The sequence below is a fragment of the Molothrus aeneus genome, chromosome 13 (assembly GCF_037042795.1).
Source record: "Molothrus aeneus isolate 106 chromosome 13, BPBGC_Maene_1.0, whole genome shotgun sequence".
Lineage (NCBI taxonomy): Eukaryota > Metazoa > Chordata > Aves > Passeriformes > Icteridae > Molothrus > Molothrus aeneus.
Window position 1 is genome coordinate 19431074 of NC_089658.1, and position 16679 is coordinate 19447752.

At 51.0% G+C, this 16679-nt stretch overlaps 1 protein-coding gene and 1 long non-coding RNA gene across 7 annotated transcripts; one reads left to right on the forward strand and one right to left on the reverse strand.

Annotated features, from left to right (window-relative positions):
* Positions 1–1242: 1242 nt before the first annotated feature.
* Positions 1243–13114, reverse strand: ANP32A (acidic nuclear phosphoprotein 32 family member A). Of its 2 annotated transcripts, none has more exons than XM_066558708.1 (8): positions 12882–13114; positions 6130–6279; positions 5892–6014; positions 4314–4512; positions 3192–3278; positions 2256–2353; positions 1538–1598; positions 1243–1419 (listed from the first exon to the last, which is right to left on the reverse strand). In XM_066558708.1, the coding sequence occupies exons 1-8, from the start codon at positions 12933–12935 to the stop codon at positions 1358–1360; spliced, it is 834 nt and encodes a 277-aa protein (XP_066414805.1). In that variant the 5' UTR covers positions 12936–13114; the 3' UTR covers positions 1243–1357. The 2 variants fall into 2 exon arrangements, with proteins under 2 accessions (XP_066414805.1, XP_066414804.1); XM_066558707.1 differs by having other exon boundaries at positions 3192–3290.
* On the forward strand, positions 11367–15467 carry LOC136562084 (uncharacterized). Of its 5 annotated transcripts, XR_010784463.1 has the most exons (5): positions 11367–11679; positions 12353–12728; positions 14518–14609; positions 14765–14877; positions 15073–15467. It is a non-coding gene; the product is annotated as an uncharacterized lncRNA (long non-coding RNA). The 5 variants fall into 5 exon arrangements; XR_010784465.1 differs by lacking the exons at positions 11367–11679; positions 12353–12728 and adding an exon at positions 13260–13316; XR_010784462.1 differs by lacking the exons at positions 11367–11679; positions 12353–12728 and adding an exon at positions 13317–13427.
* The last annotated feature ends 1212 nt before the right edge of the window (positions 15468–16679 follow it).

A 16679-nucleotide genomic window follows, 5' to 3' on the forward strand; every position in this document is an offset into this window, starting at 1 on the left:
ATTCCCATTTTTCTAGGGCTGCAATTCCTTCTCTTTTTAGGGTACTAAAAGAGATGTGGGAATCCCCACTTTTCCAGGGGTGCTAATCCTTGTTTTCCCAGAAAGAATTCCAGAGGCCAGATTTGTATCAAAAGCTTTATTGAAATTCCTCAAAGCCAAACAGACAAAAACTCCAAAGGTGGCTCTGCCGGGCCCCCAAATTCCCGAAAAAACCTGGAGCCGCTGGATTTCTACACACGGAAGCTTTCCTAGGAAATCCAAGTCACTTCCAAAGGGATTTTTCCCGCAGGATCTGTACATTCCCCAAGGATTTTCCTTGTTTTTTGCCTCCCACAAGGTAAGAAAATACAATTTTCAGGAATTTCCATGGAATTTCAGGCATTTCTCCTGGAATTCCTGGCTTTCTAGGTGAAAAAATTTGGGATTTTCCAAGTGTTTTTTTCCTGGATTAGGGCAGAAATTCCAGAAGGAGCTGATTGGGAAACAGGGGAGGAGTTGGTTTGTTTCCAAGGTCGGGAAATTTGGGAATTTGGGATATTTTTTGTAGGGATCCCCATTTTTTTTCATGCCTGCCATTTCCAGGGATTTGGCTGCACTGGAGCCATGAAAATCCCCAAAAATTCCCCCAAACCCCCCCCCCCCCCCAAAAAAAAAACTTCCTAAAAAACCTAAAATTCCCTCCCAAATTAAAGGAAAACTGAGAACACACAACACACAGGGATCGCAAAGTCACCAGCTCTGAACCCATCCCAAAAAATCCAACATTCCCAAAAAAATCAATGTTTGATCACTATTTACAAAGAGGGAATTCCCAAAGTTGGGAAAAGGGGCTGGAAATGGCAGTATTCCCAAAAAAACCCCCGTGGAGCAAGGCACCATTGCCACCCCAGGGAGGAGGCCCGGCTGCCATTCCCAAAAAAACGTGGATTTGGGAATGGCAGAGGTGGGAAAATCCCGGCTCATCCATGGATTTCAAGTCGGTTCTCTCCTTGTTTTGCTTCCGAGATGTCCAAGCTCTGCTCCGAGAATTCCCAACTCGGTTCCTACTCAACTCTCGCAGTTCCAGGGATTCAAGGAAAAGGATCCAAGGAAAAAATTCCCAAAGAATCGGAGGAGGAGCGGCAGTAAAAATAGGATTTTATTCCCTTCCCACCCTCGCTGCTCCCGCTCGGTTCCCACAGCAACGTTACAATCCGGAAAAAAAAAAAAACCCAAAAAAAAAAAAAAAAAAACCAAAAAAAAAAAAAAAAAACAGGAAAAGAAAAGGAAATCCAAAGGGTCGGGAGTGGGAAAAGGGGGAATTCCGGGATAAAAACAGTCAAATCACAAGAGGGAATTTTTTCCAGGGAAAAGCTGCTCAGTCGTCCTCATCCCCGTCATCCTCAGGCTCTCGTTTCCTCTTCTGGCCCCGCTCTTCCTCTGGAAAAAAGAAAGAATTCCCATTATTCCAGGAGCCACATTCCTGCTTTTCCGGGAATTCCATTTTCCACGGAATTGAGGTGGTTTTTCCTCAGGAAAAGTGGGATTGGTTCCGTACCAGGCTCCTCCTCGTCCTCCTCATCGTCCACCTCGCCGTCGTTGTAGCCTTCCTCGTCCTCCTGGAATTCCGGGAAAAACCGGGATGTAAAGCTTGGGATCAGCCCAGGAGCTTTCCCAATATCCCAGCTTCCAGGGAGGGAAAGTCCTTGATATGTCCTCAGCAAGGAGCCACTTCCCAGTATTCCCGTTTTTTATGGAATAGCAGGAGCTGGCACTGAAATCCCAGGGAATCAATCCCTCGGAAGGTGTGGGAATGTGCCATTCCCAAGTTTAGGAAAACTGCAGTGGGATTTATGGGAATGGGAAAAGCTGGATTGATCCAGAGGCTCCAAGCAGAATTGAGGAGGCTCAGGAACATTCCAGAGGGGCAGGAGAGGATTCAGGGCTGGAGGAGAGGGAAAACAAATTCCTGGAATTCTGTCTTCCCCTTTCCCATCCCACTTTCCTTCCTCCAATCCCATTTTCCTTCCTCCAATCCCACTCTCCCCTTTCCCTTTTTTCTCTCCCTCAATTGCATTTTCCCTCCCAAAATCCCATTTTCCTTCCTCCAACCCTATCATTTCCCCCCCTCCCGTAATCCCATTTTTCCCCCCAATCCCACTTTTCCCCCCCACCCCATCCCTCATCCACCCTCATCCACCCCAAATCCCGGATTTCCTGCCCAGCCCCTCCCAGCCGGATCCCGCGGATTCCCGAGGTGGAATTCCAAGGCTCACCTCCTCCTCTCCGCTCACGTCCTCCTCCTCCCCTTCCTCCTCCTCCTCGTCGTCCTCCTCATCCTCCACTACCTGAGCGTCGTCGTCATACTCCTCCTCTGGAAAAACAAAATCCATGGAAAAAGTTGAGGCTTTTTGGAATAGTTCCACCCGAACTTTGGGAATGCAAGCAGAGAATTCCTTAGGGGTAGCACAGGATTGTCAGGGAATGCAGGGTTGGAGTTGCTCCAGCTGCTCCACTTCCCACTATTCCCAAGGATTTGGGAGCTGGGAAATCCCAGCTTTTCCAGGAAAGGATGGAGCAGAACTTTCCCATCATCCATAAGGAGCCTTTCCATGGACACAAAATTCCAGCCTTTTAGGCAATTCCCAAAATTCCCAGCAGAAAACCGGGAAGTGCCGAGCCCCTGGAGTGTTTTCCATGTGTTTGAGAGCTTTTGGGAACCTTCCCAGAGTTCCCACTCAGCATTCCCGGGAAAAGTGCATATCCAGCTTTTCTGCTGTGCTGCTGGGATGGGAGAATCCAGCAAATTCCCTGGGATCAGCCGGATCCTCATCCTGGGATGGCTCCAGGGGCAGCCAGGGAAAGGCGGTGCCTACAGCACTGGGATTCCCTGGAATTCCAGGCTGTTCCTTCCTCAGTTCCCAGCACAGATTCACTGCAGCTCCCCAGTGTTTTCCATGCACTTCCCTCATGGAGCAGCTCCCCAATTCCTGCTTTTTTCCATGCCCATGGAAACCCTTTTCCATGAGGATTTCCACAGTTCCAGGATTTTCCTTCTCATCCATGCTCATCCCTGTTCCCGTAATTGCTTCAGACCCTTCCCGATCCCACCTCTCCATTCCCAGATGGAGGGATGGGATTTTCCAGGCCCTGCCACCTCCTCCCAGCATTCCTTTGGGATGCAGGAATCCCATGGAGCACATCCCACGTACCGTCCTCATCCTCCTCCTCGTCATCCAGCCCTTCCACGTATCCCTCGGCATCGGAATCCGGCGCTTCCTTGTCGTCCCGGTCTTTCACTAGGGATAAAACTGAGGAAGTTGCTCCTTCAGGCCATGCCCAGCTCCTTCCCACCATTCTCTCAGGACACCCAGCTCCTTCCCCCTTATTCCTTCAGGCCCTTTCCGTCATTCCCTCATTCCTTTGGGACACTGAGATCCTTTCCCCTCATCCCTTCCCTCATTCCCTCACTCCTTTCCTCAATTCCCTCACTCATTCCTTCCCCTCCTTCCCTCATTTCTTTGAGACGTGCAGTTCCTTTCCCTGATTCCTTCCCCTCATTCCCTCAGGACACTCAGGTCCTTCTCCCGCTGTTCCTTCAGGACAATAAGGTCCTTTCCCTAATTCCCTCCATTTCATTTCCCTCACTCCTTCCCCTAATTCCCTCAGGACACTGAGGTCCTTTCCCTCATTCCTTTGGGACACCAAGATCCTTCCCCTCAATTCCCTCAGGTCCCTTCCCTGGTTCCCTCAGGACACAGAGGTCCTTTCCCTCATTCCTCCCCTCAATTCCCTCATCCCTTCCCTCATTCCGTCCCCTCAACTCCCTCCCTTCCTTCCCCTCAATTCCCTCACTCCTCCTCATTCCCTATCCCTCCCCTCATCCCTCCCCTCAATTCCCTCAACTCCTTCCCCTCTTTCCCTCAGGTCCCTTCCCTGGTTCCCTCACTGGGAACACTGAGGTCCTTTTCCTCATTCCTTTGGGATACCAAGATCTTTCCCCTCGTTCCCTCAGGACACCGAGGTCCTTTCCCTCATCCCTCCCCTCAATTTCCTCAACTCCTTCCCCTCTTTCCCTCAGGTCCCTTCCCTGATTCCCTCAGGACACCGAGGTCCTTTTCCTGATCCCTCCCCTCAACTCCCTCATCCCTCCCCTCAATTCCCTCAGGTCCCTTCCCTGATTCCCTCAGGACACCGAGGTCCTTTCCCTCATCTCTTCCCCTCATCCCTTTCCTCATTCCCTCCTCTCAATATCCTCACCTCTTTCCCCTCAATTCCCTGAACTCCCTCCCCTCATTCCCCCATCGCTCCCGGCGCCGGTTCCCGTTCCGTACCATCCTCATCCTCCTCCTCGTCGTCCAGCCCCTCCACGTATCCCTCGGCGTCGGAGTCGGGCGCCTCCTTGTCGTCCTGGTCGTAGCCGTCCAGGTACGTCAGCTGCGGCAGCAGCTTGAACACGTTTTCTCTGTAGTCGTTCAAGTTGGTCACCTCACAGTTGAACAGGTCTAAGCTCTTCAGGTTTTCCAACTTTTTCTGGGAAAGCAAAGCGATTCGGGAGGTTTGCTAGCGCGGGAATTCTCTCCAAAGGCAAGGAGCCCGCGGGGAATGTGCTCAAGGGATTCCCGGGGGTGTTTTGGGCTCCCTGGAGAGCAGCAGGCATAGGGAAAAAAAGGGGAATCTTAATAAAAAAATACCCCAAATTCCCAAATTTCCTGACCTTGGAATAAACCAACTGCTCCCCCCTTTCCCAACCAGCTCCCTCTGGAATTTCCACCCTTAATCCAGGAAAAAACGCTTGGAAATCCCAACTTCATTTGGGATTTGGGATGGGAAAGGCTCTCCCTGGAGTCCTGCAGCTCCCAAATCCAAAGGAATAACTGAACGCAGGGAATTATCCCAAAGGAGCCAGATCCAGGAATAGCTGATGTCCAGGGAATTATCCCAAATGAATTCTTGCAGATGGAAGCAGGAATGGAGCACTTGGACACAAGAACTCTGATAAGAGGTTTGAAAAATGCAATTATTTTTCCTTAGACTAAGGAAAATGAAAAAAACCACATAGAAATGGAATAGGAATTTAATTCCTGGGGGTTTTGTGGAATTCTTTTTTGCGAAGTCCGCACTGCTTACAGAACTTGGAAATCCTAAAACTAAAATCCAAAGGAATTGAGTATTTGTATCAAGGCTTATCCATGGATAAGAAATATCAACTCTAAGGGAATATCTCCCTTCCCTTTATGTGGAAAGCACTTGGGAAAAAGGCCTGGGAATGGGAAAACTGGGAGAGATGGGAGCACTTCCAGGCTTCTCCATGAGTTTAGCAGTTCTGCCTTTTCCCTGTGCCGCAGGAAAGGAGATCCAGGAAGGAGCTGCTCCTGGAAGGATTTTCATGGGAATTGTAGTGCCTGGAGATGGATCCAGAGCCTACAGAATCCTGGGAAGCTGCGGCGATTCCCGCCGGGAACGGGGGAGCCCGGCCCGGCAGCCACTAGAGGGAAGCAGCGGCTCACCGGGAACAGGGACTTGGGATGCGGCCTGGATCCGGGATTCGCTGGGATTTTGGGAAGGAATGACGGGGAGGATTTGGCATAGATTCCAGGAGTGACATTCCCTGGAAGCGCCCAAGGCCGGGCTTGGAGCAACCTGGGATACAGGAAGGAATTCCAAGGTTTTGGAACGGGATGAATCCCATTGCTTGGAGCAAAACCAACTCCCCGGGGCTTGGGACGCAGGGGGCAGGAATAACTGGGATTTTGGGAAGGAATGAGGGGGAAAAGACCCTGGCACGCATTCCAGGAATTACATTCCCTGGAAGCGCCCAAGGCCAGGCTTGGAGCAACCTGGGATACAGGAAGGAATTCCAAGGTTTTGGAACGGGATGAATCCCATTCCCAGGAGCAATCCCGACTCACCAGAGGTTCTATTGTCCCGAGATCTTTAATTTTGTTGCCGCTTAGGTTTAGGTGCGTGAGGTTCGGACACTTCTCTGCCAACACTTCCAGGCCTCCTGAGATTCTGTTGTCGCTCAGCTCGAGCTGCAAAGGCCCAAAAAAACATCCTCAAAAATCCCATTTGATCCCGTTTCCAGCCGCTTTTCCAAACGCGGAGAAGGGGAAAAGGAGGGATTTGGCTCGGGGAGGTGGGATTTACCTTCTTAAGTTTGTTTAACTTTGGTAAGTTTGCAACTGAGGTTAAGCCGACGTTGATTGTGCTGAGGAATTCCAGCTCCTCAAACTCATCCGTGAGGCCCTCGATTTTCCCTTCGTACGACCTGCAGTTGTCCAGAACGAGCTCTTTCACCTGCAAAGGGAAGAAATCAAGGAAAAAGAGAAGGAATTGCAGGGAATTAGCAAGAATCAGGAGGTTTTCAGCAGAGAAACGCGGGAGTTTGGGGTTGTGTTGAGAAGAAAGCCAAGATCGAGGCAGTGCTCCTGATCCCACACACTGAGGGTAAAAGCAATCCCAAAATTCCCAAAATAAACTCCCAAGCCACTCACTGGGGTGAAATTTAGATAGAAAACCCCCCAAAATAAGGAAAATAAGTGGATCTTTTCCCTCAACAGTGTTTAATTATCAGGATTCTCCAGAGGATCCATTTGGGGATAAAGACGTTTTTTCCCCTCATGTAACGGGAAAAGCCCCCATAATTCTCAAAATAAGTTCCCAAATTACCCATTGGGTTGAAATTTAGGTGGATAATTCATGGATCTCATCCCTCAATGGTGTTTAATTATCAGGATTCTCCAGAAGATCCATTTGGGATAAACAGGTTTTTTTTTCCCTTCACGTTCTCCACACACACCCAGAGTTCCCGCCAAAAAAAAAAAGGCGGGAAAAGTGCAACGGAGGCGAATCCTCCTTATCTGTGTCCCCGCTCCGTTATCTCATCCCAGCACCCCCAGACACGGAGCCAGGAGGGCTTGGGATCCTCGCCGAGAAGCCCCAGTTGGGTTTTGCCTCAGAGGGATTTGGTAATTCCTCAGAGGAATTTCAGGAGCTGAGGGGAGCGGGAACGGCGGGAAGGGAATGAGCCCAGAGCTCACGCTGAGGGACAAACAGCTCCAGCCCTGATCCAGGAGGTGGGATATCCATCCCTCCCTCAGCACGGAAACCACGGAATTGCACAGAAAAGCAGTGAATTAGACAACAATTCCCTCAGGTGTAGAGCGGAGATTTAAGGGAGAGCTGGAAATAGTCTTGGATACAAAGGAAAATCCCTTAGCATGAAGGTCGATGACCCAACTGCCTTTTTTTCCCCTTTTAATTTGTATTTTTTTAGAATCTTGGAATGTTTTGGGTTGGAAGGGACTTTAAAGATCATCCCATTCCCACCTCTCCATGGAATTTTTTATGGAAGGTTGTTTCCTCCCCACTTTCCAGGAAGTTTGGTGCACAAATGCCACATTCCCTCTTTCCCTGTTTCCGGCACTGGGTAAAGGCACAAATCCAACAAATCCATAGAGAATCCAAGACGCCATGTTTGGAAAGCTTGGATAAGTTCAGAGACAGTTTGGGAAGAGCAGAGCACATTCACAGCCTTTCCCAAGAGCAACATGGTGTCAGTGTTAACTCCCTGAATCCCTGGAAACAACAGCATTCCAGACAAAATTCCAGGATGGTTCCATGCCCTAAGAACCCCCAAGGAAATCCAGGAGGGTTCCCCAAGGAAAGGAGGAGGAACTAGATTTGTGGGATTTTTCCCAACGCCCCACAGGTGTCTCTGCCTTCCATGGCACGTTCCCACTCCATACAATCTCAGAATTCCAAGGAGCAGAAGAAGCCTTGGGAGAGGCCATCACTTTCCACAGCATCTCTAACAGGGAACTTGTTCCAAGGATTTGTCTCCCCCCAAAAATTCCAACCGGAGGTGAGAAATTCTCTGGATTGCCCATTCCAATCCCACCTGGAATGCGGCCAGACCAACAAAAGCTTGGATGAGCTTCCTACTCAATCCTGGGATTACCGGAGCTGCTCCAAAGGCTCCAGTGAGCCGATCCCTGCTCCGAGATCATTCCATTTTAAAACACCCGAGCTCAAGAACTCAACTGAAATAATTAATTAATTGAATTCCAGCTGCAATTCCAAGCTCTCCAGGATCCAACCCCACGGCAGCTCAGAGCGGTGCCATTCCCGGTGGGAAACAGGGAAGGATTCCACAGAATATCTCCCGGCAGCTGCTCTGTGTCCGCTCGGCCACCACTCCAGAGCTCTCCCAGGTTTTCCAGAGCCCTTGGAATTCTGCCCAGGGCAGGGAGGGCAGCAGGTGCCATGGCCCGTGGCCACTGGGGATTCCCATTCCATGGGATTCCCATCCCAGGGGGATCCTCAGCTGCTGCTGCCGCTCGGGAATGAGGAGCTGACCTGGAGCAGGATCCCATTCCACAGGGAAGGGAGAGTTCCCAAGGTTTTCCACCCTTTTCCTGCCCCGGGATAAACAGTGGATGGAATTCCTTCCCCAAACCCCATGGGATTTGGGATGTGGATACAGCCCTCCGGGGCTTTTTTGGGAATATCCCAGATGAGATAAACTGATTCCTGAGGAAAGCCAGGATCCTTGGGAATGCTCCATTCCCGCCTCTTTCACACCAGCTCACCCCAGAGGAATTCCAACCTGGAATCAGAGAATCCTTGGAAAACACCACTAAGCCATGGAATCCCGCCACCAATCCAATCCCACCACTTCTCCAGATTAAATCTCTCTTGGGAATACCAAATTCCCATTGGGAATACGCGAGATGGGATAAATTGATTTCCAACCAGTTATCCATGAGCATCTCTTGGCTGGGAATGTGCCGGGAAGAGAATCCCAAAAATCCCAGGGCAGGGAAAGACAGCGCTGGAAAATGGCCACGGAACACGACCCAATTCCCAGGAAATCCAGCAGCCCAATTCCATGGAAACCCCAGGAATCATCCAGCCTGGAGAATCCCACAGCATAGGCAGGGAAGGGACTGGATGGAGTTAACACGGATACTGGGATTGGGGGCAGAATTCCAATAGCACCTCTACGGATGGAAGCAGCACCGCGGCTGCCGGGGCTTCCCGGGAATTTCCTGGGATTTCTCCAAGCTCCAGTTTATGGGAACTCCCCCTGGCCAAGAAATCCCGTTCCCTTCAGGAGTTCCCAGGTGGATCCGAGGAATCCAGGATTCCTGAGGAAAGCCAGGATCCTTGGGAACACGCTCCATTCCCGCCTCTTTCACACCAGCTCATCCAGCTGGAATTCCAGCCTGGAATCAAGGGAATCCTTGGAAAAGACTTGGAAGAATCAATGGAATGCAGCCATCAATCCAACCTCTCTGGATAAAACCTTTCCCAGGAACGCCAAACTCGCATCCAAGGAATTTCCAACTGGACTCCAAACTCATCCTGGCTTTCCCAAAATTCCTATTGGAATTCCTGCTCTGCTGCAACTTCCTTGGAAAACCCCACCAGGAATCAACTCCCAGCCTTCCGGGATCCCTGGGGTTGGAAAAGGCATCCAGGACCGAGTCCAAGCTGTGCCTGATCCCAGAGCTCCAAGTGTCACATCCAGGAATTTCCTGGACGCTTCCAGGGATGGGAATGCCACAAGGGCTCTCCATTCCAATGTTTATCCACCTTTTCCATGAAAAAATTCCTGCTGATGTCCCACCCGAGCCTCCCCTGGCATTGGGAAGGAATTTTAGGAAGATTCTTGGCTAATCCTCCCTTTTTTCCAGGAAAAACCAGGAAAAAAGCCGAAGTATCTCCTTCCCTCCAATCCATGGGGGTTCCATCAGGGATCAACTAATAAGAGAAATAAAATCACATTTTTGCTGTGATTTATAAATTTAACGGGATAAAAAGTGGGAATATCTGGGAAAAAAATTGCCTGAACATCCAAAATTTCCCAATTTTCCAGGAGGAAAATCCACTTTTTTCCTGACACTGAATTAATGTTAAAAAAGGGGAAAATTTAAAAAATTAAACAATAAAAATGAGACTGAGGAAGGAATTTCTCCACAGAATCCACCTGACCATATTTTTAGGATGTTTTATTCATCAGGATGTGACTTTCTGGGATTATCCAATGAAAAAGCCCAGAATTCCATGGAAAAATAGGAGATACAGGTGGAAAATATCCCAAAGAAGCTCAGGAAAAAGCACAAAACCCCATCCACATCCAAAGATTGAATCCTGATTTTCAGGATTTAAATCAAAAAGTAGCACAGAATTCAAGGAGATTCCCAAAACTCAGGGAGATTTTCCCAGGATTTCTTGCTATTCCACATGAAATTGGGAAATAATAAGGACAAAGACTCAAAATCAAGGCAAACAAGTCCCAAACTCATCCTGCCCACCCTAAACTTCCTAAAATCCAGGAATAAATGACTTGGGCATCAATATTCCTGCCAAATCTCAATTCCAGAGGGTGGAATTAGCAGGATTTTCCTTTACTATTTTACAGGAACAAAATCCGTCTCACAAACTTCATTCCCTAAAACACACGTGCACACAGCTAAGAACACAACAACATTCCCAACTGGAATTTCCATCTCTCTCTGCCTAAAAACCTGGAAAACTTTGGATTTAGAACACTTCGGGGGCACCAATTTATGAAATTTACAAGGAAATTTACTGAAATTTACAAGGAAAACCAAGCGGTGAAAGGTGAAATTATCCCGATTTTCCAGCTCCCTGCTGCCCATTCCCAGCCCTGAGGAGCAGGGAACTCCCTCCAGCTCCGAGTTTTCCCAACTTTTTTTTTGGCGTTAGACAAAAATGAGCGGAAACAGCACAAAATGCAAGCATGGAAAAGAGGAGAAAATTGAGTTTATCCCTTTGGAGGCTGGTTTTAAACCAGCGTTTAAAATGGGGAAGAAACCTCCAGCGATGTGGGTGGTGAGGCGATATGGGGGCAAAAATGAGCAAAAATAGAAAACTCTTTAGAAATTAGGGGAAAACTCATGAAAAAAAACAGAGAAAAATAAGAAAAAACAGGATGAAAAGGAGCAAAACACTTCCCAAGCCCAATGCTGCCTCCCCACAGGGCCCTGCCCAGGAAGGAGGCGGATTCCCCGCTCCGCGCTCCTCACCCGAGGGAGCCGCGGGGCTCCTCCCGGTGCTCCCCCGGCCCCGTTCGGACCTCCCGGTGCCCCAAATAGTCAAGAAAACCAAATTTTTTTAAAAGCTGGTTTTGGTTTTTTTTTTTTTTATTTTTACCCCCAACGCGGCCCTCACGAATCTCCTCCCGCCCCGCGGCCGGCGACAAAATGGCAGCGCTGCCCGTCATGTCGGGAGGGCCCCGCCGCAGCCTCCGCAGCGCCTCAGCCCCGGCGCCAGCGGGGCTCCCTCACGGCCCCGCGGGGCCGCCCGCGGCCGAGGCAGCGGCAGCGGCGGGAGGAGGAGGAGGAGGAGGCGGCGGCCGTGAGGGGAAGGCGGGGGGGCAGCATAGAACATGGCGCCGCGTCCTACTTGCGCTGCGGTCGCCTCACGGAGCCCCCCGGCCATGGCGGTTGTACCGCGGGGTTTGCCGTTGAGTCGTCCCCCCCGCTCCCTCCCTCCCTCCTCTCGCCGTCCTCCTCCTCTTCCTCCTCCTGCTCGCCCAGGAGTTTTTAAACTTTAAAGCGCAGCTTCCGCCGCCCCGCGCCCGCCTTTGTCCCCCCCCCTCCCCGGAGCACACCGCGCTCGGTTCGGCCGCCGCGTCCCGCCGCGCTGCCCCGGGCGCTGCCCGCTGAGGTACGTTCGCCCCCCGCTCTCCCCTTCCCGCAGCCCCCGGCGGCTCGGGGGACGCGGCGGGGCCGGGGCTCGGTGAAGCCTCCCCGGGCAGCGCCGAGGGCCCGGCGGGGCGCGGGGGGATGAGGGGAAGGGGCTTCCCCGCCGCGGGTTCGCGCCCCGCCTGCCCCCGGCCACCTCCCGCCCACTCTTTTTGGGGTGATTTTCCTATTTTTCGCTTCTTTCCTCCCCCCTCCCCCCGTTATTTTCTTGTTTGTTTTGGGGTTTTGTCGGGTTTTTGTTTTTTTGGTTGGGGTTTTTTTTTTTTGTCCTGCCAAAGTTTTTCGCCGTCCCCCGTTTATTCCGCCAGACGCGGAACAACAACCTGAAGTCCGGCCCCGGGGGAAGGAAGGGGGGGAAAAGGGGGAAGAAGGAAAAACACGCACACACATCCAGCCTTTTTGTGCGTGTGTGGGGATGGAGGGGGTGGAGAGTGCGTTCATTTCTTCCAATATTATTTTTCATTATTCTTATGATTATTAGGATTATTATTCAACGCTCGCGCTACCGGCGGCGATGCCCCATCGCCCGCAAAATAAAAAAAAAAAAAAAACAACAACAGGGAAAAAAAAAGCCCAAACCAAACCCAACCAACGCTAAGCGTCGGTTTCAAAATTCTTTCCTTTTATCTTCTCAGCATCTGGAGAGAGGGAGAGAGAGAGAGAGAGAAAGGGCGCGTTCATGAGGACTACAAAGTTACAAATATGGCTCCCCAGTCTCTCTTGCCTGATCACTGCAAAGAAATGAAGACGCACTTTAAACTAAACCATTCGCAACTCACTCGCAGTCCCTGCCTGCCTCTCCCTAGCCCAGCACCCTGCACAAATATTTGCCAACTAAACACGCCGAGAGAGAGAGCAGCGAGCAACTTATTTTTTATTTAATGCACGGCCAGCCCCTCTCCGAGGCATCGCAGCCCGGCACGGGCAGGAGGAGCCCCGGGGAGCCCCCGAACGTCCCCGGAGCGCCCCGCGCCCCCCAAAGCGGGGGGCACAGCCCCCCCACACACACAGGTAGGCACCTCAAGGGCAGCAGCGGCCCCGCCAACACCTGGCACGCTCCACCCCGCCAAAAAAAAAAAAAAATTGTGGGATGCCTTTTTATTATTCTCATCATTAGCGTTATTAGCATTAATTTTTTTTTTTTTTTGGCATTGCATTGCTTACATCTGAGGGCGTCCTGTTCCGCAGCTCTAAGTGGATCCTTCTCTTCATGTCCATGTCCGTGGCTGGCGGGAGGCGCGGAGGGTGCGCGGCTCGGCTGGCGCAGTGACCCCGTGCAGAGCCCCCCGATCGCGGGGCGCGGAGGGACTCGGGCTCGCCCAGCGCCGCTCGGAAGCCCGAGCGCAGCACCGCGGCGCGCACTAACCTGATAACCGCGGGGGCGGGCGCTCTGGGGGCTCCGCCGGGATTGACGGCGCGATCGGCCAACCGGAGCGCGCCGATGCCGCGTCTCAGCCAATCAGCAGCGCGAGGCGCGGCGGAAGCCAATGGGGGAGCGGCTGTGCCGGGCAGGGGGACAGCCCGGCGCCGAGCCCAGGCTCATTCCGCGCTGCCGCCTGATGGGGACGGAGCGGCCGCGGCTCCGCCGCGCCGGGCACGGTGCGCGCTGCGCCCTGCGCCCGCCCGAGCCTGGGGGAGGCGCCGGGGCGGGGAGCGGCGGCCAAACCGGAGCCGCCCGGCCAGGGGCGCGCAGCCAGGAGGGAGGGAAAGGTGCGGAGCGAGGCACGGGAATGGCGCGGGCAATGGCGCGGGCCCCGGCGGCGGGGGGCGGGCGGAGCGTGAGCGGCGGGCGGAGCGAGCGGGCGAGGGAGGGGCGGTGGCGCTGCTGAGGGCAGGGGGAGCGGCCGGGCCGCCCTCACGCGGCTCCCCGCGGCCGGGGCCGCCTCGGCGGGGTGGGAGCGGCTCCGGAGGGGAGCGGGAGGCGCTGCCCGTGCCCGGAGTAGCGGGAGGGTCCCCCCGGGACGGGCCCCGGCGGGGCGGGTCCGGCGCTGAGCGGGCGGGGAGCGGCCGGGCCGCCCTCAGAGGGCTGGGAGCGGCTCCGGAGGGGAACGGGAGGGTTGGGGCCTCCGGGAAGGGAAGGGCGGGAGGATCTCCCCGGGAAGGTCCCTGGGGCACAGCGGGGCCCGGCTGTGCTGGGGTGGAGCAGGGACAAACTCGGGAATCTTTCAGTTCCGAGGAAAAATGGGGAGGGTTTTTTTTTCCTTGGAGTGCCAGGGTAAGGGGGTTGGAATTAGGCTAGATGAGAGCACACTGAGCTGGGATATTGGGAAGGAATTCCTGGCTGGGCTGGAATTCCCAGAGGAGCTGGGGCTGCTCCATCCCTGGAATGTCCCAAGGCCGGGTTGGAGCAGCCTGGGATATAGGGGAAGGTGTTGGGGTTGGAACTGGAGGGGTTTGACGTCCTTTCCAAGCCAAATCCCAGGAATTTTGATGGAAAATTGGATACTTCAGGAACAGGGGAATGGGGATGGAGCTAGGCTGGGAATGCTGGAAAAAGGAATGATCCAGGAATCCTCAGAGCCTTTTCCAGGGCCTAAAGGAGCTCCAGGAGAGCTGGAGAGGGACTGGGACAAGGGACGGGACACAGGGAATGGCTTCAGACTGGGAAAGGGGAGATTGGGGTGGGATATTGTGAAGGAGTTCCTGGCTGGGCTGGAATTCCCAGAGCTCCATCCCTGGGATGTCCAGAGTGGGCTTGGAGCAGCCTGGGATAGTGGGAATGATCCCAGCCCATGGACTGGGATGAGCTTGAAGCTCCTTCCCATCCCAAACCATTCCCTGCTCCCGGATCCTTTTCCAGGTGCTGCAGGATGAGGATCCAAGCCCAGAGCTGCTCTTTTCCAGTGATTTGGGATTTCCCAAACTGTTCCCATCAGCTGGAGCAGAACTCAGGTAAAAAGTGCTGTGATTCCTTCTAAAATCCCTGTTTGTCCCTTCCTGCTTTTCCAGGAAAACACAGGGCTGGAAAATCCCAAAGAGCTGTTAGAAAGCTTTGAGGGAATGCTGGAAATCCTTGGGAAACTTGATTTTATCAATGTATTTTACAGGACAGGATGGAGACAAAGTCCCAGCTGTGAGCATGGAAGAATTCCAGGATTATGGATAAAACCAGCAGGAACTGTGTTGGGAATGGGACAGGAAAAGCTGGATCCAACTCCAGGTAAAAATTCCAATTTCAACAAAAGAAAACTGCAAAATGTTCCTTTTTTGAGATGTTTAAGGGGTTTAGGATGGAAGTTTGGGATTGGCTGAGAAATCCTTGATGGGAATTAATATTCCAAACTTTTTTAAATGTTTGGGACTCGGGAATAAGGCAGAATTTGATTTGAGCTCTGTTTAAAATTCTCCTTTCCAGGTGTGTCCAGAGGTGGCTCCTGGGCTGAATCTTCAGGAACTTTTCATGGAATTTCTGCTCCTGGTGCTGCTGAAAACCACTGGAAAAGGACTTTTCTCCTGGAAAAAAAAAAATTGCTGGGACAAGCTGGGATTTCAAAGGAATTTCTGGGAATCCAGAGCTGCTTTTCCCTTTGTTTGTTCTAAAGAAAAACATGGATTTTGATTGTTTAAAGGTGCAGAAAATTCCTCTCTCTTTCATTGTTGAGGGAATTTATTCCCAGTTCCAAGCCAAAATTCCACATTTAAAGCTGCTCCTGTCTTTCTTTGTATTCCAAGAGTTTGGGAATTAAAAAAAAGATGGGGAATTGTAATATTGGGAATAAACCTGAAGGGTTATTTTTTTTCATGGTACAATTTTCCTTCCGTGATTTTTCATTCCTGGGGTTTTTTTTCCTGCTTTGTTTTTATAGGAAGTTTGAGTTTGTGGGGTTGGTTTTTAATGGGAATTGTTGGGATTTTTTCCTTGTTTGTTTTTATCAGGAATTTGGAATTTATGGGATTGGTTTTTAGTGGGAATTTGAGTTTTTTTCCGTGCTTTAAATAGGAATTTGTGGGATTTTTCCTGTTTGTTTTTAAGAGGAATTCTGAGTTCGTGGGATCTGTTTTTTACCAGGAATTTTTAATGGGGTTCCTGGGATTTTTCCTTGTTTATTTTACCACGAATTTTGAAATTATTTGGATGTGGTTTTAAGGGGAATTTTCAATGGAATTTGTCCTGTCCATTTTTACCAGGAATTCTGAATTTACAGAATTTTTCATTGTTAATTTTTAACAGGAATTTGTGGAGTTTTTTCCTTGTTAATTTTTACCAGGAATTTTCAATTTGTGGGATTTTCCCTTTTTTATTTTTAAGAGGAATTTTGAATTTGTGGGATTGGAGTTTTTTGCAGGAATTTGAGGGTTTTTTCCCTTGGCTATTTTACCAGGAATTTTGAATTGATGGGATTTATTTTTACCAGGAATTTCTGGGATTTTTCCTTCTTTATTTTTCTGGGAATTTTGAGTTTTTGGGATTGGTTTTTAGCAGGAATTTTTAATGGAATTTGTGAGATCTCCCCTTGTGTTTTTCCCCACAGGAGATTGCAGCTTTTCCCTTTCTTTTCCCAGGATTCCCTCCCAAATTCCATAGGAATCCTCCCATTCCTGCCCCGCATTCCTGGGGTGAATTCCCATGGAAAATCCCTGGGAATTGTTTGTTCACCCCTTGAATGTCCCTTTGTTTTCCCATACAAAGAATTCCTTCTTTTTCTTAGGAACAGCTCCCAGCTCTGCACAGCTGGGAATGGAAAAGTTCCCAGAATTCCCCCAAATTCCCACCCTTAACATTCCCAGATGGGGAACTTTGGGATAAAACAAATCCCAGGGATCGAGGAATTGCATGGAAGACGCCCTTGGGATTCCGCAAGGATTTCCAATTTGTGGTTTAACCCCTTAAAATTGGAATTTTTGCGGTATTCCAGGGAAAAAAGTGGGAAAATCTGATAAAAATACGAGGAAAAGCTGCTTTGAAGGTGAAAAATGAGGAGGAAAACTCTGGGGTGGCTCAAAAATTCCCTAAAATTAGTT

Bases quoted from the DNA above. Each gene is read 5' to 3' on its own strand.
- ANP32A (XM_066558707.1), bottom strand. From the start codon at position 12,935: ATGGACATGAAGAGAAGGATCCACTTAGAGCTGCGGAACAGGACGCCC. The intron at 2,354-3,191 runs GTACGTGGGATG...TTGTTTTTCCAG, and splicing joins CGAGGAGGAGGATGAGGACG to AGGAGGAGTATGACGACGAC. The intron at 1,599-2,255 runs GTGAGCCTTGGA...CCGGAATTCCAG, and splicing joins ACGTGAGCGGAGAGGAGGAG to GAGGACGAGGAAGGCTACAA.